We start from the raw sequence: 23,512 nt of genomic DNA, 5'->3' as shown, positions 1-23,512 counted from the left end.
TGCCATACAAATTTTGTCATCAATACACACCTATGACACGTGTGAGACCGACTTTTGTTTACATTTTTAAAGAAAACTCGCAATGTGGTTAACCGATTTTCGTAATATTTGAGAGATTAATGCAGAATAGATAGAAGCATCATTTGTCTACTTTGAATTGTTTATACCATTTATAAGTTTCAAGATATTCAATCTCAAACTTTAAAAATCGTTTTTCTCGAAATGTACAAACTGGCGCTTGTCATAAGATAGCACAACAGCGACGATTTGATATGCCGCAAATATTAAAACGGCCAGGCCTACTGTGCAGAGTTGGGTTTGAAGATGTCTCAAAATTAGACAATTAAATCATTCATGTAATGAATAATTTAATTAACGAGTTATTTTGAATCTTAAATGAGGAAGAAACGAGGACAACTGTACCGACCGTTTCATTTTGAAGGGGATATAATAAATCGTTGGGAGTGACTTGGCTAGGAAGGTTAATGTCACTCCATTGGTCCTTTGGGTTGGGACAGAGGTATTTACACCTTGCCCTGGCTAATAAGCCTAGGTTAAAGCGCCTTTACTCGCTCGCTTATGTCATATTCAATATGTGTCACAAACATTGATAATGATAAGAAAAAATGTGGGCGAACGTCTGCAATTTTCCGGGATCCCTACATGTATTGGCTGTGTATGTGTGGACTAGACTAGACTAGACATAGGAAATCAAACTACACTTTTCATCAAAGAAACTATCCATTTTCAGATTGAGATTCGAGTAGGCTGTGTTCGAGAACGGACGCATTATTTCGTTTGACGCGTAATTTTTCATTCCCAAGAACTTGTATGTTTAGTGGTAGCAAAAGAACAAGTGAAGCAAAATATTCCGGATATGGGTTTTCACTCCACACTCGCCAATATTGGGCCATTTTTTGAGTTAGTTGTCAAAATCAACGCTGTTAACGCCACCGAAAGACCCCAGTTGTGGCTGCAATATACATCGCGGCTAGTGGATTAGCACCAGCAAGTTCCAGCAGCAAGACTGACTCGTCATCAGAAGCGAAACATCAATCCACAACCTGCGCCGACAGGGTCACAAGGCAGTGTGATTTATCTGCAATTACCGGTGAGATCGTTCTGATTATATTGTTTCTACCTACAAATTATTATGTCATTTTTTCCATAGTGGTAGGCGATTTTATTCCTTCTAAGTTTTTTTCCCTTTTTTATGATGAGGGTCGGGATTGGGCGGCATAGCTGCGAATCACCCGGGTTCACTGGCGTGTGTCCTGGTGGAGATGGACGTGTCCATCTTTACCATGTCGGTTGTCACGGTAAAGATGGACACGTCTGTCTCTGCCGGGGCACATGCTGGTGAGCTCGGGTGATTCGTGGTTGTGCTGCCTAGGCTCGACCCTCATTGGTAGGGGACAAAAATTAAGCCCGTACGATATTGAGCCTGTTCTAGTGGCCCTGCCGCTTCTAGTTTTCCGATCTGTTTACTTCGCATCCTTGCTCTCACTTGAGTGCTATGGCTCTAATTTTCATAACTTTCCCTACCTGGTGTCTGGCTGGTTGAATGTCGTTAAAATGTAAAAAAATTCCTTCTAAGTATTTAATTTTTTTACTATCTAAAGTACATCCCTAAGATTCGTTATAAACCATGATATTTATTTATTTCAATATTTGGGCAGGGAGGGTGCATTAGGGCATTATACGAACTGTGTCATGGATTAGGATACGTGGATCGCCTGTCTCTAGTGAAAAGATAATAATGTCTGCACTTACTTCCAAATTCTTCGGAATAATGTAGTTATTGTTAATATTCTTATCTGACTCGGGACGGTAAATTTGAGAGCGAGTAAAGGCGCTTTAACCTAGGCTTATTAGCCAGGGCAAGGTGTAAATACCTCTGTCCCATCCCAAAGGACCAAAGGAGTGACATTAATCTTCTTAGCCAAGTCACTCCCAACGATTTATTATATTCCCTTTAAACTGAAACGGTCGGTACGGTTGTCCTCGTTTCTTCCTCCTTTAAGATTCAAAACAATTCGTTAATTAAGGTATCCATTAAATGAATAGTTTAGTTGCCGTCTTATTTTGAAACATCTTCAAACCCAACTCTGCACAGTAGGCCTGGCCGTTTTAATATTTGCGACATATGAAAATATGCTTCAAATATTAATATTGACAAGAAAAACACTACAGACTAACTGCAGTGTTTTCCAGGATGCTTTTCAATACTGGCTGCGTAAGGGTTAGAATAGAAGAAACTATCCATTTTCAGATAATAATTTCCAATAAATAATAGGATAAGTAATCTACGTTTCGCCTTCGTCTCATCAGTACCTGACATTGACTTGGGTCCAAGTAGACCCTAAATCCAAATCGTGGCAAATATCTGAAAAAGCGTGGAGAAAGAACAAAATTTCGGATTTGCTAGCGAAACCAATGCGATTTATTATGTGCTATTTTTCTCTTTGAGCAGAAATTTAGGTAAGTGGTGTGCGTTTCGGCTTCGACTCATCAGTATCTGGCTCTGACTGAGCGCTTTAGAAGAACATGCCCATTTACAAAACAAAAATCCATCAAATTTCAACCATTAAAATCTTCGATCAAACTCAACTTATTTCCGTCCAAAGCGGCCATGCCCCATGTCCATGTTGTGAGACGCCCCAACTCTCGATGCCGCGGCGTAACCACTAAACCACAACGCGCACCACCCCGCACACGATAATCTGGGGCCCCACCAATAAATTAGCATTCCGGCAGCGATCGTGACTGATTGATCACCATCATTAGCGTGCGCGATTGGCATATTCCTATCCTAGTCCCGACCGAGGGGCGGCAAACCTGTTCCGAAAAGTGAAGAATTTCAAAAATGTTTCGTTCTCTTTCTGTTTTTTTTTTTCGTTTCGTTTCGTCGACCTGTTTACCTCCCTCCCTCCGGCTATCCCCATCCGATCATCGCATCTCAGCCAGGGGGAGGGGAAAGCTTAACTTTTTTCTTGAATGAAATTTTTCCACCCGGTTTTGAACCGAGGATGCGGGAAGGAGAGGGGGTTGTGAGAGAGGGGACTTTGGCGGTAAAAGCTTTCTCTCCACTCTGCATCCCTAGATAGATCATTGATGTGATTTTTAAATGCCGTTTCTTGCCTCACCACCAAATTGCTTGCTGCTTAGCTGCTGCTGCCTGCTCTCGTATATTTTTTGTTCGACTGTTTTGAATTTCGATTCCCGGATGGTGGAGGCCGGCGGTCCCCATTCCCCAATAGAGTAGTAGGTAATTATGGAACGCGACTGCGGATGAGAGGGAAGCTCTCGGTAAGATGCAAAAAATGTATTTAGAAAGAAGAAAGCAAAGAAGAGAGCCTCAAAATGAGCACGTGAGAATGGAATGTTTGGCGAAGTTTGAAGTTCAACGGCTCGTGGTTCGCGTTTCTCTCGGAGTTGTTAATAAGTCATTTTGCCGCCGTCCGCTAGCATACCCTTTGTTTCCCCCCTTTACCAACTAGGTGCACGATTTTGCTTAGTTGAGTGTTTTTATTACGGGTTGTTAAGGCAGCTGGTATATGTTGGCTTTCTGCTTGCGGAAACTAAACCTACAGATTTACACGAAGATCAATAGTATAAAGGAGCGTTTTAAGGATGATTGCAGGGAACTGCGTCAGCTTACTTGGTCTTTGCTCTTACTAGGGTCGTAGGGATGAAAACGATCTACTGGGGAAGTTTGATGTGATGTGAGAAGATAGTTCTCGTGAGCAAGTTTCGATTTAATTACTTCTTATAACTACGAACGAGAGTCTGACTGACAAATCATTCTTTTTACAGTATGGTATCGATCTTTTTGGAATTAACAGTAATTTTTGATTAACGATTTTCTATTATTCCAACCGATTCCTGACAATGAATCAATTTCTTTGAACTGATGTACAAATGGCGCTAGTATTACGAGTTGAGTCAACCTGCACGCACGAGGTATTTCACGTGATTTGTTTACAACTTTTTTTACAATCAAAGACAAACTGTCCTATAGATGTTCTCTTTGCAAAATAATATAGTGCAAAAATGAGACCCGTTTCTTTGTTAATTCAATCACCTTGAATGGCACACAAAATAAATTCAGAATTCAAAATATTATCATTTGGGGTTCGAGTGAACGAGTTGCTTCGTGGTTGGATGTTCGCTTCATGCAATAATAGGCATCGAAACGAATAAATACTTGCATTAAATGAAAGCACGGTTGCTTCTTTTTTCGGTTTCGGTACTCTCACTGATTATTGAAGACAAGTGCAGACGAATATGACGGATTTGCATTCAATGAATTTGAAATATTTCTATCACCTTATTTTGATACTACATCCTAGAATCCAAAACAATGAAACTTCAATTTACTAACTCTTTCAATTTCACTTTCGCTTACTTTTACAGGAAAATCAAAAGGAAAACGCCTGTCCCATCTGTCCTACGGAAACGACGCTGATGCTGCCGAACGGAACGAAGCAGACGCAGACGTGTCCGATTGCCCCCAACAAAAGGGGCGGTCACGTTTCGGACCACAAGGATCACCGACTTTGTTGGGATGCAAATCACTGCCAAAATAGTAAGTGCCGTTCGTTTGATCGTATTGCCTGTCCTGTCTGTCTGTGGTTGGGTATCGTAGTTTTTATTGTCTGCCACACGGAAAAAAAATCCGTTCATAAATTCATGAACAAAAGGTCACGATTTCGTGAACTGAACGATTTACGAAAACCGTGACCAAGTTCCTGAAAATATGAATAATAAACCTCGTATTCATGAAACTATTTGTGTTTTCTAAAAACCAGTTCGCCCCGAATATATACATAGCGTTACATTAGAATGGTTGATTGGGTTACTGTTGTTGTTGTTCCCTGGACATGTTTAGTTTTTGTTGTGATTCTTGTTCGAGATTTGGGAATACACAGTCGACAGACAAACGTTGTTCATGATTTCAAGAGCTTATTCGCGATTCTTGTGAATTCTCATGACGTTAGCGGGATTAAAGTTCATGATTTCAAAATCGAAGTCGCGATGTTCATAATTTCCATTCACGTTATCGTGATATTTTAGTCATGAGTAGAGTGCTTTATGTTCATGATTTCAGGATCTTTGTCACGATTTTAAATATTTTTGTCACGAGTTGTGTGAATTAAGTTCATGATTTCAGGATCTTTGTCACGATTTTAGATACTTTTGTCACTAGCTGTGTGATTTGTGTTTATGATTTCAGGATCTTTGTCACGATTTTAAATATTTTTAGTCACGAGTTGTGTGAATTAAGTTCATGATTTCAGGATCTTTGTCACGATTTTAGATACTTTTGTCACTAGCTGTGTGATTTGTTTTTATGATTTCAGGATCTTTGTCACGATTTTCGTAATTTCTGTTCACGTTATTATGATATTTTATTTTAGAGCTTACTTTCAAAGAGTAATGTAACTAATGTTCATAATATAAGCAGTTTTTTCATGGTATTCGTAAATTCTCTTCGCCTTATCGTGATCTATTACTTTTTGGTTACTAATGGTTTTTTTACTCGGAATAATATGATCATTAAAATAAGACTCATTCGGGATATCTGGTTCTGTGAACTATATCACGCATACTATTTTGGGTTCTCAGTGCAGTTTTTGTTTTCTGTCCGGGCATCACAATGAACCTTATCAAATGAATAACGATATTCGAACTTCTAATAGCTTTTTTATATCTACTCTTCGTACCTATTACTGGTCGCTAGCAGCTGGGTATTTCATAAAAAGTGCATGGAACAAAAATGATTCCACGAGAAATACTCCAACTTTTGTGATAGAGTTCACGTAAAAATTTCATTGCCATATTGCATGAAATTGTAAATGATTAGGGATATCTTCTAAATATCACAAGCACGAAAATAGATACTAGATAGATCATAATCATGTACTAGGAATCATGAACCAGTTCACGAATACATGAATAATATTTGATGATTTCGTGAACTTTTTCACAAAAACGAATGATAGGTTGTGACTATTAAACCTGGTATCATGAACCAGTTCACGAATACGCGAATAATATTTTATGATGTCGTGAACTATTTCACGAGCACGGATATTGGATCATAACTAAAATATAAGGAATCATGAACCAGGTCACCAATACATGAATAATATTTCATGATTTCGTGAACAATTTCCCGAGTACGGATATTAGATCGTGACTAGTATGTTAGGAATCATGAACCAGTTCACGAATACATGAATAATATTTTATGATTTCATGAACTATTTAACGAAAACGAATGGTAAGTTGTGACTATTATACTAGGTATCATGAACCGGTTCACGAATACATGAATATTATTTTATGATGTCGTGAACTATTTTACGAGCATGGATATTGGATCTTAGCTAATATATTAATAATCATGAACCAGTTCACGAACGCATGAATAATATTTGATGATTTTGTGAACAATTTCACGAGCACGGATGTTGGATCGTGACTAATATATAAGGGATCATGAATTAGTTCACGAGGATTGAATGGATTCATGAATTAAATTCCGAATTTCGTGAAATAGTTCACGAAAAAATAGCCAGAATATGTTGTTTTTGTGCACTATTGTTCCTATAACTATAAAAAAATCATGAGTCAAGCTTTGGTTTTATGAATAATGTTCATAAAATTGTGAACTAGTTCTTGGCGGAAACCGTGACTGAAGTTACTGAAGAGAAATTGAACATAATTATAAAAGCCATGATTTTGGGTCATGGTCCTGTTTTCATAACGTAAAAACGTGATTGTTCCAGAATTCATGGCAATTTATTCACGATTTTGCGAACAATTTTTTTTCCGTGCGCCCACCGAAGTATGATGGGTAATGAACTAAAATCAGACATCAGAAGATAATAAAAACGCGGGCCTTGATATTTAGCGGGGAAATTATATAGATCAGCTGTGTTGGGTGGCAGCGGTGGTTGTGTGTGATCTCGCTCTAGTGGCAGTGGAACGATCACTGTCGCCAATGCTATAATCATGTCTTGTCGCTGGGACGTCATCATAGGCCGAGATAGCTTAAGGTTTGTGCATTCGTTCGGAGTCCCAAGGGTTGCAGGTTTGAATCTTGCCTCTGGTGGGAATTTCTTTTCGCATCATTTCTTTCGTTTAACTCACCATTTCGATATGTTTTCCCCTTTGTATACCACCAAAAATGTCTTACGATAAGGTTTTGCAATGCCAAATACTACCGAAAATTGGATCTACCATCGAAATTGTGTTTTCACGTTATTTTGGTGGCCCGTTTGAACAATTTTGACTCAGCTTTCATAGCTTTGGTTCAAGAACCGTACTTCCACAAAGAAAGTTTCTATACTGGAAAATTACTTAACTTTGCCTTCATTGCTTACAACAGTGCAGGTATGAGTAACCTGCATGAAATGCCTCGTGCGTGCATTCTTGCAAATAAGGCTAATGAATCCTTCTGATGATTTCAAAAACGTTGTATCGTATTGTAGCTGTAATGGTGTTTCGCTTATTATCAGCAGTGGTGCAAATGCCCATGACATAATTTGTGGCTGTTCAGATATCAATCTGAGAGGCTCTGAACTGTTGGAATCCATAATTAGTACAAATCCGATTTTGGAAACCGACCAACTTTTGCGAGGTCTGGGAGAAAGGAGGTGTTAGACATAACGCATTGCTCTGAAAGAGTTTCGCATGAGCTGGGAAAATGGCAGGTTCCAAGTTAACCCTCCGGAAGTCGCGCTTATGGCCCACTGAACGAGCAGCCGCTGGTGCCCTAAGACGATTTTGCTAGATTTTCAAAGCAGCGTGCACTCAGTGCACTAGCGCGACTACCGGAAGGTTAAACTGAACCATCTCTATCCAATCATAAATATATATATATTTTTCGATCATCTTGCTGTAAATGTGGGGTAACATATCGCAATCCTAAATCTACAAACCGGGACCTGCTTTTGAAAAATTTGGCGACAAAATTGCATGGATATTTTCCAACAATTAGTCAACAAGACGACAGATGACGTCGTGGATACGACAAACTCATTCATAGTGGCATCCAACGAAGAAGCTTGTCCCCTTCATACTGTCAAATCGACTAGGGGAACCCCTTGGTGGAGGGCTGCGCTTGAAAAAATGAAGAAGGATATGGGAAGAGCTTGGAACCAGCGTCACCGTGATTACTTAAGGGTTTTAAGGTCAGTTCGTAGTGCATGTAGGAAATGTCTTAGATCTGCAGATCGGATGACTGACAAAACCTCTGCATATATGTCTCTAGTCTGAACGAGGCCAGCAGGTTAAATAGACCTTAAATGAGCTCCTTAAAAATAAAATCAGAGATGGTGTTTATGTGACAGATGAATTCGATGTTCTTAATTGTCTCTTCATCGGCCAACAAGAGATAATCTGAACGCAGTGTGACAACAGATCCATGAGAGGCGAATCCGATCAGTACTACATGTGGAAACCAATGGAATGGTTGATTTGACGTGCGATAGTTAAATCCTCTGGCTAGGAGCCGAATGCTTGCAGCGGCTATGCATAAGTACATCGCACACTTTCCAGGTTGTATCGATCCAGAGCTGAACGATATGCTCACAGGTCGCATTCTGGCGATTCTAATTGGCGGGCTTTCACAAAAATCGCCCGGAAAAGATGGAATATTTCCCGTGCTACTGCAAAAGTGATTTGATATTGTTCAACCTGCCTTGAAAGAGGCTATGCTTACCGGTCTTACTACCGGATATATCCCGAAAGCATCACGAGAAATAACTGTCAGTTTTATTGCCAAAGAGAGGGGGGCGCTCAAGCCATGAAGAAGCCAAGAGTTTTAGGCCCATCAGTGTAAGTTCTTTTCTTCTATAAACTTTGGAACGGATAATCGATCATCACATCGGGGACGTTAGTTTACCTGAATATCCACTGCACAAAATGCAACATGCGTTTCAGTGAGGGAAATCCACGATCACTCTGCTTCACGATATTTTTTACAACATTGAAAAGCCCTTACCGCTCAAGCAATCTAGCTTGGGTGTATTTCTAGATATTGAGGTTGTTGTTGGCATTGTGGCCGTCCAGTCTATTCTGGAGGTGACGCGCGGTCATGGGGTATCATTTACATGTATATCGGGTTGGATAAACGCAATGCTTAATAAACGCATTCTTTGTTCATCACTGAGACAGGCAGAGATAAGTAATTTAGGGTTCTGTCGTTACCTTTGCTAGCGAACCTGGACAGCTTATTGTGGAAACTTCGTGAATTTGTATTTCCAAGCTACGGATTTGTTGGCGATTACCAAATACTAATTTCTGGAACACTTGGACTTAATGAAACAGGCATTAAGAGCTGTGGAGCAGTGGTGTCGACAAGTTAAATAATCAGTTAATCCAAACAAGAAGAATTGCAGAATCGTTTATTTAAAGAATCCATTTGGATCGATTATTTGAAGAATCGCTTTTTAATGCATCGATTTGTCGTAGAACCGATTTTTAATGCATCGATTATTTGAAGAATTAATTGTTGGCAGCATGGATTTTTGCGAGAAACGTTTTTTTTAAATCGATTTTTTGAAAAATCTTTTTTATGAATAATCAATTTTTTGAACACTCGATTATTTGATGATTTTTTTTTGAAAAATCCATTTTTTAAAGAATCGTTTTTTTTAAAATCGATATTTTATAGACTTGATTATTTGAAAACTCTATTTTTTTTTTGAAAAACCGATTTTTTGTAGAAACAGTTTTGTTGAGACTTGTTTTTTGTAAAATCGATTATTTAAAGAATCGATTTCGTTTAAGAATCGATCGCTTGAAAAGTTGATTTTTTGAAGGATCGATATTTGATGAACCAATTTTTTTGAAGTCTCGATTGATTACATGCAGAAGGAATCGATTTTTTCTAATCGATGTAATCGATTATTCGAAGAATCGATTATTTGGAGTTTAAATTTTTTGAAGAATATTTTTTTAAACGATCGATTATTTGAATTTTTTTATGAAAAATCGATATTGTTGAAGTCGATTTTTTTTAAGGATCGATTTTATGAAGAATTTGATTGCTTGAAGGTTCGATTTTTTGGTGAAATTGATTTGCGAAGAAAAGATTTTTTTTGGTAAATCGTTCATTTTTAAAATTTATTTTTTTGAAAAATTGATTTATCAATGTATCGACACGATTTGGAGAATCGTTTTTTTGTGAAATCGTTTATTTGAAGAATAGATTTTTTTGAAGGATCGATTATCTGAAGAATCGATTTTTGAAGAACCGTTTTTTTGCAAAATCGATTTGGAGTATCAATTTTATGGAGCATCGATTTGTTGCAGAGTCGGGTTTTCGAAGAATCGATTTTTTGGAGAATCAATTATTGAATCGATTGATATTACGAAGATTGGATTTTCTATAGAACCAATTTTTTGGTAGATTGGTGATTTTTTAGAATCGATTTTTTTAAGAATTGATTTGTCGAAGAATCAATTATTCGAAGAATCGATTTTTTGGAGGATCGTTTATTTGAATAATCGATTTATTTTTGAAGAATGGATTATCTGAAGAATTGATTTTTTAAGAATTTATTTTTGTGGAATCGTTGATGTGAAGAATTTTTTTTTGAAAAATAGCTATTTGAAACATCCGATTTTTTGTAGATTCGTTTTTTAAAATAATCGATATTTTGAGTATTCGATTTTTGAGGAGTCGATTTTACTGAAGAATCGAATATTCAAAGAATCGATTGCTAAAGAATTTACTTGCTGAATATTTAATGAATCGATTATTATTTAAAGAATTGTTTTTTTTATCAGCATCGACTTTTGTAGAGTCAATTATTTGAAGGATCAACTAATTGACCAGTCGATTTTTTTGAAGTATCGATTATAGAGTAGATTTTTTTTAACGAATCGTTTATTTTAATATATTATTTATATTATTTTCTAAATTTCTTGAAGCATCGATCTTTTTGAACAATCGTTTATCAGAGGCATCGATTATTTGAAAAAATCTATTATTTGGGGCTTCGATTTTTGAATAGTATTTTTATAAAGAATCGATTATTTGAAGAATCGATTTTTATAGGGTCGAATATTTTGAAGAATCGATTTTCACATGAATCATTTTTTTTAGTGAGTTGCTTATCGGAACAGCTTATTTTGCGAAAAATCGGTCTTTTGAAGAATTTTTTGGAATAGATTTTGTGAAAAGATTTTTTGAAGAATCGATTGTTTGGCAAATCGATTTGCTCGAGGAATCGATTACTTTTGGAATTCATTTTTCTGAAGAATTGGTTTTTTGGAGAATCCTTTATCTGATGAATCGATTTTTTGAAGAATAGATGTACTTGAAGAATCGATTTTTAGGAACCGATTATTTGGGGAATTACTTATTTAAAGAATCGCTGTTTTTTTCTTCAAATTGATACATTTACGAATCGATTTTTTTAAGAATCGATTTTTTAATGAACAGATTTTTTTAAGAATCAATTTTTCGAGAACTCAATTTATTGAGGGAATGAGTTTTTTGAAGAATTGATCATTTCAAATATCGATTTTTTGAAAAATCGTTTTATTAAAGAAATGCATTTGAAAAATCGGTTTTTTAAGAATCAATGCTTTGAAGAACCGATTTTTTTGAAAAATCGACAATTTGTTCGAAGAATCAAATATTTAAAGAATGGATTCTTAAAAGAATCGAATTTTTGAAAAAATGCTTTTATGAAGAAGTGATTTGTTGAAGAATCGATTTATGTGAAAAATCGATTTTCATTTTTTTTGAGGACCGATTTTTGGGATTATTCATTTTATGTGGGATATTTTTTGAAGAGTCGATTTCTTTTGATAAATTGACATTTTAAGGAATTGATTCCTTGAAATATCAATTTTTGAAAAATCGATTTATTAAATAATAACTTATTTGAATTATCGATTTTTTGAGAATCGATATTTTGATAATCAATTTTTTTGAAGAATCTGTATTTTGAAGAATCAAATATTTGAAGAAACGATTTTGTGAAAATTCAAATTTTTGAATAATCGCTCTAATGAAAAATTAGTTTTTTGAATAATCGATTAATGTGAGGAATAGATTTTTAGAAGAATTATTTTTTTAGGATTTATTATTGGAGGAATATATTTTACGATGAATAGATTTTTTGAATACTTGATTTTGCGAAGAAAAGTTTTTTTGAAGACTCGATTTAAGGAATTGATTTTTCAAAGAATCGATTATTGAATGTTTAGTTGTTTTTTGGAAAGTCGAGTATTTGAATAATCGATTATTTAAAGATTCGATTATTTGAAGAAACGACTTTAAGAATTGATCTTTTGTAGGATTTATATGAAGAATTGATGTTTTCAAATCGGTTATTTAAAGATGTAATTTTTGTATGAATCGATTTTCTGAAGAATCAAATTTTTTTGAGGATCACTTTTTTTAAACCAATTTTGCGAAGAATCATGCATTTTTTTTGAAGAATTATACTTTTTAAAGAATTGATTATTTGAAGAATCGATTACTTGAAGATAGATTATTTGAAAAATCAAATTTTTGAAGAATATTGTTCAGAAAATCGATTTTTTCGAAGAATCGATTTCTTTTAGAATCGATTTTCTTGGAGAATCGTTTATTTGAAGAATCGATTTTTTGAAGAATAGATGTATTTGGAGAATCGATTTTAAGGAATCGATTTTTTGTAGAATTAATAGAAAATTTAAAGAATCGTTTTTTTTAAATTGATACATTAACGAACCGATTCTTTTTAGATTCGATTTTTAATGAACTGATTTTTTTTGAAGAATCTATTTTTCGATGAATCGATTTATTGAAGGACCGAGTTTTTTTAAGAGTTGATTATTTTATTTTTGAAGAATCGTTTTATAAAAGAAATAGGGATTTGAAGAATCGGTTTTTTAAGAATCGATGTTTTAAATAATCGATTTTTTTTAAATCGACATTTTGAAGAATCAATTTTTACGAAGAATCAAATGTTTAAAGATTGGATTTTAAAAGAATCGAATTTTTGAAAAATTGCTTTTATGAAGAAACGATTTGTTTAAGAATCGATTTATGCGAAGAATCGATTTTCAGAAGAATATTTTTTTTAAGGTTGATGATGATTGTTGGGAATATTTGGGATTTTATGTGGGACATTTTTTGAAGAGTCGATTTCTTTTGATGAATTGATTTTTTGAGGAATCGATTTATTGAAAGATCGATTTTTGAAAAATGTATGATCTCAAGTATCGTTTTTTTGAAGAATCGATTTGTTAAAGAATCAGTTATTCGAATCATCGATTTTTTGGAGGATCGATATTTTGATGAATTGATTTGTTTAGAGAATCGATATCTTGAATCAAATATTTGTAGAAACGATTTTGTGAAGATTAGAATTTTTGAATGATCGCTTTTATGAAAAATCGGTGTTTTGAAGAATCGATTTATGTGAGGAATAGATTTATATAAGATTTTTTTTGAGGATTGATTATTGGAAGAATTTATTTTACGAGAAATCGATTTTTTGAGGACTTGATTTTGCGAAGAAAAGGTTATTTTGAAGAATCGATTTGTTAAAAAACGAATTAAATTTAAAGAATCGATTATTAAAAGTTTAGATTTTTGGAAAATCGATTTTTTGAAGAATCGATTATTGGAAGAACCGACTTCTAAGAATTGATTTTTCGTAGGATTGATTATTTGAAAAATTGTTTTTTTGAATAGGTTTTTTTTTTAAAATTCAATTTTTGGATGAATCGATTTTTTGAAGAATCAATTTTTTTGAGGATCGATTTAAAAAACAAATTTTGTGAAGAATCGTGTATTTTTTTGAAATATTATACTTTTTGAAGAGTTGATTATTTAAAAAATCTATTACTTGAAGAATCGATTATTTGAAAATCGATTATTTAAAAAATGAAAAATGTGCTATTATTCCAAGAATAAACTAAATGTTACATACGAACAGGATATAGTTGGACTCATTATTTGGGTGACCATTCATGTACGACACTTTATATACAAAGTGTGGTTATACTATTTTTAATTTATATACATTATCTGCTATTAATAAAATTTTACACACATCTACAAATATGTAGACCATATAGAGTTGATCAATTACATTTACAATATGGCAAAGTAAAAAATATTATTATTGAGGTGAAACTGCCAAAGAATCATGATTTCGGCTCAAAAAAATAATGTATATGGTATGTTCAAAAAATTCCAAGAAGCTCTTGAAACTTTTTTTTATCTCAAATTTCTAAAACAAGGCTTTGTGTCAGAGCTTTCCGCAGTTGTTATAATTGACGGCCTCTTAACAGAATAATTTAAACCCTTTACCAGAAATTACATCTGCCTTTTGTTGAGCAGCGTTCAAGCCCAATCGATTAAACAACTACGCTAGGCCCGGCCCTCTTTTTATCTTTTTTCTACAAAAGAGTGCTTAGAGCGAATGTCATTTGAAATCTATACTTGCTGGAGCAAGGGGTCCTGTAAGCAGCCAACCTGGTGATATAGTAGAACCACGCTTACCAAAGGCTAATCGTAGAAAACACCGTCGATCTCAACGTTGTAAGCGGGCACGTAGACGCGGTTGCCATTCATACGATTTGTCGCCAGCAACGTCGTTTTCTTGTTTTACACACAATTCTGCGTTTATCTGAGCAAACTTTCGAGATATCTATCTCAGCTGACTATTTCTGTATCAGTTCTTTAGAAATCTTTAGAATACTTACGGATTGTACTTAATCCGAAAAAGAGCAGATATATTGAACGTTTCAGAAAATACGGAAAAGTGTAAGTGAACCGTTCGTTTTCTCTTCCAGAATGCCACAACAACTGTCCGAACAAGTCGTGCACCGTGACCGGCCAGTGCTGTGACGAAACGTGCCTCGGAAGTTGCAGCGAAGTTGTGCCGGGCCAGCTGCAACGGAACGGATCGTCCTGTGCCGTGTGTCGCCATTTGAGCATCGATCCGGCCGGTATCCGGCACTGTGTTACCAAGTGTCCGCAGGGGATGTTTGTCTACCACAGCCGCTGCGTGACGGCCGATCAGTGCTACGCTATCAAGAAACCGATTTCGTTGGACTCGAACCAGGACCTGCCGACGTATCCGTTCATTCCGCACAACGAGACGTGCATCATGGAGTGTCCGGCGGATCACGAGCTGCAGATCGTGAACGACAAGCGGCGGTGTAAGAAGTGCGACAAGGGAGCCTGTCCGAAGCGGTGCGGTGGTGGGAACATCGATAACATCCAGAGTGCCCAGTCGCTGAAGGGGTGTGAGATAATCGAGGGATCGCTGGAGATTCAGCTGAGAAGTCGTGGAGGCGGTAAGTGATGGTGACTGTTTGGACGGAGTGGTCAATTGGTAATATTGTATTTTATTTTGCAGAAAACATAGTCAAGGAGTTGGAGAAATTCCTCAGCAGCATCACGGAAATTAAGGGTTACCTGAAAGTCGTTCGATCGTATCCCTTACTTTCGTTAGGTTTTCTGAAGAAACTCAGGATAATTCACGGAACACATGCCAAAATTTCAAAGTAAGTTCCATTTGTGTTAATCGACTACTAATCAATCGGACTAATCAATCATTCACCTACAGTTCCAGTTTGTACATAGTGGAGAACCAGAATCTGCAGGAGCTGTTCGATCGAAACGTAACCATCGGCGAAGGCAAGCTGTTCTTCTACAACAATCCGATGCTGTGCGTTGGAAAAATCAAAGAACTTAAAGCGGTGAATCCCAAAATTGAAATTGAAAATGAAGCCCAGCTGGCGGCGAACAACGGAGACCGAGCCGCTTGTGAGATTACCGAGCTGGACACGAGTTTGAAATCGGTAGCCGCCGAAACGGTAATCATTCAGTGGGCTCCCTTTACCCAGCTGGCGGACATTCGGCAGCTGCTGGGCTACGTCATCTACTACATCGAGGCACCCTTCCAGAATGTGACGTTCTTCGATGGACGGGATGCGTGTAACACTGAAGGCTGGCGGCTTGATGATATCAGTGACTTCAATACGGAAAATTATACCAGCAAGATTCTGACGCAGCTGAAGCCCTACACGCAGTACGCGTACTACGTAAAGACGTACACGTTGGCTTCGGAGGGTCTCGGCGGTCAGAGCAAGATCAAGTACTTTACAACCGCCCCCGGAACGCCGTCCATCGTGCGGGACGTGGAGGTAGCGGTTACCGAAGAAGCGCTGGTAGGTGTTTGATTCAAAACAAAGACGTAGTCCTTCGTCAAAATTACACTTATATTTGATTGATTAACGAATTATTCTTTCCCATCAGACAATCAAATGGCGACCGCCGTCCAAAATGAACGGTAAACTGCGCTACTACGAAGTCTTCGTTGAGTTGAACGCGGATGGCAAGGAGATGTTGAAGCAGCGAAACTACTGCAACGAAGGTATGGCTGTAAAAATTTCAAATATTGAAAAAAATGGTTCGAAAGCAAAATTTTTATATTTTCAGAAATTGACAAAAGCAAAACAGATACATCGGTGGAGACACCGACACCAGCTCCGCCCCCGAAAACGTCCTACACCACGGAGATCTGCACCGAAGAGCAGTGCAGCAAGTTTTGTCTATCTACTCCTACGTCCGTGTTCGACCGAACTGAAGCCGAGCAGCAGATCAGTTTCGAGGATCAGCTGCACAACTACGTCTACATTAAGTAAGTATTTTTAGCCACAACGTTTCTTAACGGAGTAACTAAACATATTTTCCTACAGAAATCCAACGCTTCGTGGCGATAAATCCAACCGTCGAAAGCGCAGCCTCGGTATGGCCAACAATAGTTCGATTGTGTTTCCCAACATCACCGACACGGGCACCGTTGAAAGCAAGGACCGTCAAACGTTAATGGATCCGATCGAGCAGTTCTATCTGACACTCTTTAATACCACCAACCAGACGAGTATCGTTCTACCGCTGAGCTTTGTTAAACATTACTCGCTGTATGTGTTCAAAATTCGAGCCTGCCGGCATCGTGCCGAGAGTCCGGGAAACAATGTAAAACTGGTCGATCTGGAACCGGGTTGCGGTAATGAAGTTATCCACAACTTCCGCACCCCGAAGAAGGAGGGTGCCGATGACATCCCGGTGGACTCGATTCTTGTGGAAGAGCAGTCGAACCAAACTCAGCGTGTGATCAAGGTCCAGTGGAGGGAACCTACTAAACCGAACGGTCCGATTGTGTCCTACTCGATAAAGTACCAGCGAATGGATGTGGACTCGGTTCAACCGAGCATTCAGTGTGTCTCCCACCAGGAGTTCAGCCAGAGTGGTTTTTCTTTTTTGTCCAAACTGGCACCGGGAAACTATAGCATTCGAATTATGGCAACAACGATCGCCGGAGATGGTCCCTACTCGTCTCCGCGCTATGTATATCTGGAAACCGAAGATAGCAGTCACGTTTGGCTCTGGAGTCTGTTAGCTTTACTGATACTGATTCTGCTGACCGCCCCGGTCGGTGTGTACTGGTATAAGTGGCACTACCTGCCATTGCAGAACATGCGCCTTATCGCTCAGGTCAATCCAGATTACGCTAACGTGATCTACAAAATCGACGAATGGGAGGTCGAACGGGAACACATCACTCAGCTGGAAGAACTCGGCCAGGGTTCGTTCGGTATGGTGTACAAGGGCATCCTGACGCAGCTACGTAACGTCAAGTGTAATACACCGTGCGCCATAAAAACGGTTAATGAAAACGCTACCACCAAAGAGCGCGACAGCTTCCTGATCGAGGCGTCCGTGATGAAGCAGTTTCACACCCATCACGTGGTCCAGCTGTTGGGCGTGGTGTCGCAGGGCGATCCCACGCTGGTTATAATGGAATTGATGGCAAACGGGGACCTGAAGGATTATCTGCGGAGGCACCGGCCGGATTACGAGAATGGAGATGAGCCGTCACCGCAGCCGCCAACGCTGCGGCAAATCTACCAGATGGCGATCGAAATTGCCGACGGGATGGCGTACCTGTCGGCGAAGAAGTTCGTGCACCGGGATTTGGCTGCCAGGAATTGTATGGTCGCGGATGATTTGACCGTGAAGATCGGTGATTTTGGGATGACGCGGGATATCTACGAAACGGATTACTATCGGAAGGGAACGAAAGGTAGGTGTTATGGTCTTGGACATTCATCAAAGTGCGGGATTTAACCTGTTGTTTGTCTTTTCATTCGAACAGGATTTCTGCCGGTGCGGTGGATGTCACCGGAAAGTTTAAAGGATGGCGTTTTCAGTAGCAGCAGCGATGTGTTCAGCTATGGGGTGGTTCTGTGGGAAATGGCCACCCTTGCCTCGCAGCCCTATCAGGTAGGTTTACTTTAAAATTATTTCACATTGGATAGAGTATCAAAAATGAGACTATTCACATTTATCAATGTTTGGGGAGATTTAAGTTATAAAAATGGCCACCTGATAGATATATGTACGTTTTGCCGATATCCGGAGATATTGTAAAACAATATGTGAATTATTTCACTGTTCATTGGAGACTGACTAATGGGAGTAAAAGGTCAACCAGAATCCAATGTCAGGCCTAAATCGAATTTTTTTTTAAATTCTTGTGACGAGGGCCGATCAACAACGGATCAGATGTTCAGCCTGCGGATGATCGTAGACAAATTCTGGGAGTTCAACTTGCAGACCCACCATATGTTCGTTGATTTTAAGGCGGCGCACGACTTAGTGAAAAGAAATGAGCTGTGGCAGATTATGTCAGAATGTGGTGCACTCGGGTCTAGGTGGACTGTACATCAAAATCTATTAGAACTTGAGCTGGACAATTCCGAGCCGAAAAAAAAGGAAAATGAATACGTGACACGCGGTATTAAATCAAACGAATTTTTATTGTTTTTTGTCAACTGTACTTCGCGACATCTGCTAATGCACTGCTTTTTAGTTGCAAAAAAGTGGGAATACCCATTGCTAATAGTATGGCGCTGTTGTGATAGGGCGCCTCACCGGAACATCCTCCCCGCTTTGAGGCCAGTGCCTCAATTCCCCGGAAGCAGACACAACTTGTGGATGGGTCGTTGATATATAGTTGAGCCTCATCGTAGAGTCACAGTTCGAACCGCCCCAGTTGCATCCGGATGGGTCTGCACCACTTGTGCTAGTTCCCATTGGGTGGGTGGAGCGTTGTCCTTTTTGAACTAGAACCAGTTGATCCACCTTGATGTTAGGTTGTGAGGTGCGCCACTTGTTGCGTGGCTGTAAACTGATTAAATACTCATCCTTCCATCTATTCCAGATTCTGACGGTGCGATTGTGAAGTTGTTGCCACCAGTCCATGCGTCCCACTGGTAGATGCTGCACATCTGGTTCAGGAATAAGATTAATCGCCTGCCCGATCAAGAAATGTCCAGGGGTCAACACTTCAACACTGTCCGGATTGCTGGATAACACACATAATGGTCTCGAGTTAAGACATGCTTCAACCTGACATAGGATTGTCGACAAGTCTTCAAATGTGATCGCTTCGTCCCCCAGTTCTGCTACTAGGTGCTTCTTGGTACTCTTGATAGCAGCCTCCCATATACCGCCCATATGCGGTGCTGATGGAGGGTTAAATGTCCATTTTATGCCAAGAGTGGATAAATATCGGCTTTCTGTGCGACTTAATTTTCTCGACAAACTCTCGCAAAACGTGATACGAACCGCTTGAGAACATTAATGAAGGTATTCGTGGATAGATCACTTGCCACTTCAAGGTGCACTGCTCGAGTTGAGAGACACACAAACACCACGATATAACCCTTGGTGACCTTCACTCCTCGAACACAGGATGCCTTGAGTTTGATTGGACCAACGTAGTCAACGTCGACGTGCGAAAACACCATTGATGCCCGCACCCTTACCGGTGGTAGGTTGCCCATCAGTTGCTTAGCAGTTTTACCTTTGAGACGAACACATCGCGGGCATCCTTGCACCACCTTGCGTACTACCGTCTGGCATCCACCGATCCAATATTGTTGATAGATAGTGGCAGTCAGCAATGACGGCCCAGCGTGCAAATTGCGCAAGTGTAATTCATGCACAAGCATTTCAGTCGCCATGTGATTCTGGGGCAGAATTAAGGGATGTTTCTGGTCGTATGGTAGCGCGGAGTTCTGCAGACGACCGCCCACGCGCATGGTGCCTTGGTCATCGAGAAATGGGTGCAGGGGGAAAGGATATGTTTGAAACTCAGCGATTTACCTTTCTCCAGTAATTCCAATTCAGATGCGTATACTGTGTGCTGAATAGATCGAACCAGCTGTAATTTAGCGTTTTGCAGTTCCATTGCGACCAATTACCCAATCCGTCGGTCGACGACGATTGACCGAAGATTGTTGATGAACCGGTTAACACAGGCCAATGTGCAGATGATGAACACAAAACTGGAACATTTCTTCATAATTCCAGCAACTACGTGGCCAATACTCAAGCAATTGACCACGCACGGGGGCGATATATCGTGGGATCCGTAAGGTCTCGAGAAGTTGTAAATTGTGTTTCACTTCCTTCCAATCGTTTTCTACTGCTGATGATAAGGAGTCATCCCACGCGACGTTGTACAACCAAAGTAGTTGATATAGGATCTTGATTTTAACCAGCACAGGTGCTAGCCAACCAAACGGGTCAAAAAGCCGCGATGAATCGGAGATCATCTGACGTTTCGTATTAGCGCTATCTGGAGAGAGGTTAACCTTGAATCCATATTCGTCCTGCATTGGAAGCCACTGAGTGTTTTACTGGTACCGGTGATAGCTCGTCTGCAGAGTCCTCAGTTATTAGATATTTGTAGTTTGAGGCCCATTTCCGTAATTTGAATCCCGCTGCCGATAGGATTTCAGTCACTTGCTGTTTTAAGCAAATTGCTTCGTTTTTGTCGTCCGCGCCTGCTAAGAAGTCGTCCACATAGAAATCATGTTTGATGCACTCTACTGCGTGGGCGTAAACATCCGCGTACGCCTTGGCTGCTTCTTTCATTGACTCGATTGCTAAGTATGGTGCAGTTTTGGTCCCGTATGTCACTGTGCAGAGACGATAGTGCTTAATCGGTTTATCTGGCTCCATCCGAAAATCGATGCGTTGGTAATCCCTATCTGCCGGGTGCATAAGTATCTGGCGATACATCTTGGCAACGTCTGCACAGAATGCCACCTTGTGTGAACGGAAACGTAAGGATACTGAGAATAGCTCTGCGTTATTGTTGGGTCCTGCCAGTAGTCGGTCGTTGAGTGAAATTCCCGATGATGACGCACAAGACGCGTCAAACACAACGCGTAATTTCGTCGAGGTACTATCTTCTTTGATCACCGCATGGTGCAAATAGTAGTATTCGCTGCTATCCTTATCAACTTGATCGTCTGGAACCTCTTCCATGTGACCGAGCTCCAAGTACTCATGAATGAAAGCAGTGTACTCTTGCTGGTACTCTGGTTGGAGCCGGAATCGCCTTTCGTTTGATATTAACACTCCCACCACCATGCCTCAAAAAAAGTCGGTACAGTATTTTCAAATCGCTATATCTCAGCAGTCGCTGGACCAATTTGGACAATTTTGGTATCAATGGATTTTTTGGACTCTTTAGATTACTTTGAATTAGTTTAAATTTAAATTTGACCACTATTGATCTTTTTACGACAAAAAAGTCGGAGCAAGTACTACAATAAATTGGAAATTTCCAATATTTGTGAAGAACATAAAATCTAGCGCGATGACCTACGCATATTATTATGTTAAATTTTTTGGATTGATGTAGGCAACCAATTTCTAGCAGATTGTTCATAATTTCTTATGAAAGGAACTACAATATCTTCACAAAATTGCATACAATACAGAAAATGACAATTTTCGGAAATAATTCAAATTTCATAGCGATGACATGCATATATTATATTGTCAAAATGTTCGTATATATGCGAGTGACAATTTTCAAGAGCATTGTTCATAGTTTTTAATTCAATGAACTATCCATCCAAAGACAGTGCGTTGGGCCACCGTTAGGCCGCTTTCGTCTTTGACCTGGCCTCCTTCCAAGAGCGCAAGAAAGACGTCCGATCCAAGAATAATGTCTATCGGACCCGGTCGGTGGAATTCCGGATCTGCCAAGTCATTAAGGTTCTCTAATAGCTTCATGTTAGTTGCATTGAAACGCTGCGACGGAATGGTTGAGGTCAACTTCCCTAGAATAAAGGCCTCCCTAGTGATAACCACGATGTCGTCGAACCGGGAAGCTATGTTTAGCGTGACAACGCCGCGTGTTGTTCAAGCCTCTTGCTGCCCAAGACCACTCACAATCAGTTTGCCGTTTCTTCTTGGCAGCTCCAACTTCCGAACACAATCTTCCTTTATCAGCGATGCTTGCGATCCAGAATCGATGGGCACTCTAGCTCGACTGTAGCTCCCGTCGCCGCTGCGCACCTTCACAATTGCTGTCGGAAGCAGGGATATGGCCAGCGGCTTCTTTTCCGGTAGTTCCGTAACCAGCGAAGCGATCGCTTCTTCTTCTTTTTCTGAAACCACTGCCGGCGAAGCAATGTTTCCACTTTCTTCTCTTGCTGGCTCAGTTTTCTTCGCTGTAGGGCACAGCAACGTATGGTGGCGTTGTTTACACTCAGGGGTGTGACAAACCGATTTCGAAGAGCACGATTTTACAGAGTGCGCAGGCCGCAAACAATTATAACATAATGTGGCATTTTTCACCAGCTTACGTCTATCCTGTACACTCATCTTCTTAAACTCATCGCACTGAAACGTATTTTGCTCTTTTGAACATTTCGCGCACTTTTGATTAGTTGCAATTGTATGCAACGTCTTCAATTTCTTCTCATTCACTTGTTTACCTCCATCTTTCTTTGCGTCAAGCCCTACCTTTACCGAAAAGGCTGAACATGTCTCAAGTACTTCACAACGTTTCTTCAGGAACAAAAGTAGCTCTTCAAATTTTGGATTTTCCTTCTCGATCACTCTTTGCGACCAGGCAGCGCGGGTCTAACTTCTCCAATATCAGACGAATCAACCAGGGATCTCGGCTTGTGAATTCCTCTCCCAGGGCATCCAGCTGCTGCACGATCTCATCCGAACACGTCACGAGTTTACTCAGAGTTTGCGACGTGGCGCTTGTGACTGACGGTTGATCCATGAACTCACGAACCAGCGAGAAAACGGTGAAACGTTTCTTTTCGTAGTAGCCCGTCAATGTTTCCCACGCATTTTGGTAGTTAGCACTCGAAATTGTAAATTTATTGACCAGTCGCTTTGCATCCCCCTCTAAGTATAAGAATAAATACTGCATTTTTAATGATTCCGAAAGGTCGGTTCGGTTGTGGATGGTCGAAACATAAAGATCTTTAAACGTCATCCATTGCTTGCGATCTCCATCGAATGTTGGTACATTGATTGCCGGAAGTCGAACGTTTAGATGCGGTAAACCATTCGATGGCTGATCGCCGTCCGGAACGTTTGATGAACAATTCGATACCAGTCCCGCGCCCTGTGCTGCTAACTGATTTAGCA

General features: G+C 39.4%; 1 protein-coding gene across 9 annotated transcripts in view; it reads left to right on the top strand.

Annotated features, from left to right (window-relative positions):
• Window positions 1-23,512, top strand: part of LOC131690922 (insulin-like receptor) — a 426,227-nt gene that overhangs the window by 370,153 nt on the left and 32,562 nt on the right. For all 9 annotated transcript variants that reach the window (XM_058977002.1, XM_058977006.1, XM_058977005.1 and 6 more), the window contains 8 exons: window positions 4,417-4,588; window positions 14,818-15,324; window positions 15,387-15,534; window positions 15,597-16,200; window positions 16,289-16,406; window positions 16,472-16,673; window positions 16,732-18,119; window positions 18,192-18,319. In XM_058977002.1, the coding sequence (XP_058832985.1) occupies window positions 4,417-4,588; window positions 14,818-15,324; window positions 15,387-15,534; window positions 15,597-16,200; window positions 16,289-16,406; window positions 16,472-16,673; window positions 16,732-18,119; window positions 18,192-18,319 (3,267 nt within the window). The remainder of the gene's footprint in view (window positions 1-4,416; window positions 4,589-14,817; window positions 15,325-15,386; window positions 15,535-15,596; window positions 16,201-16,288; window positions 16,407-16,471; window positions 16,674-16,731; window positions 18,120-18,191; window positions 18,320-23,512) is intronic.

This window comes from Topomyia yanbarensis, chromosome 3 (genome assembly GCF_030247195.1).
Source record: "Topomyia yanbarensis strain Yona2022 chromosome 3, ASM3024719v1, whole genome shotgun sequence".
Classification (NCBI taxonomy): domain Eukaryota; kingdom Metazoa; phylum Arthropoda; class Insecta; order Diptera; family Culicidae; genus Topomyia; species Topomyia yanbarensis.
Note: the sequence above shows the minus strand (reverse complement) of the source record. Positions and strands in the feature narration are given on the sequence as shown.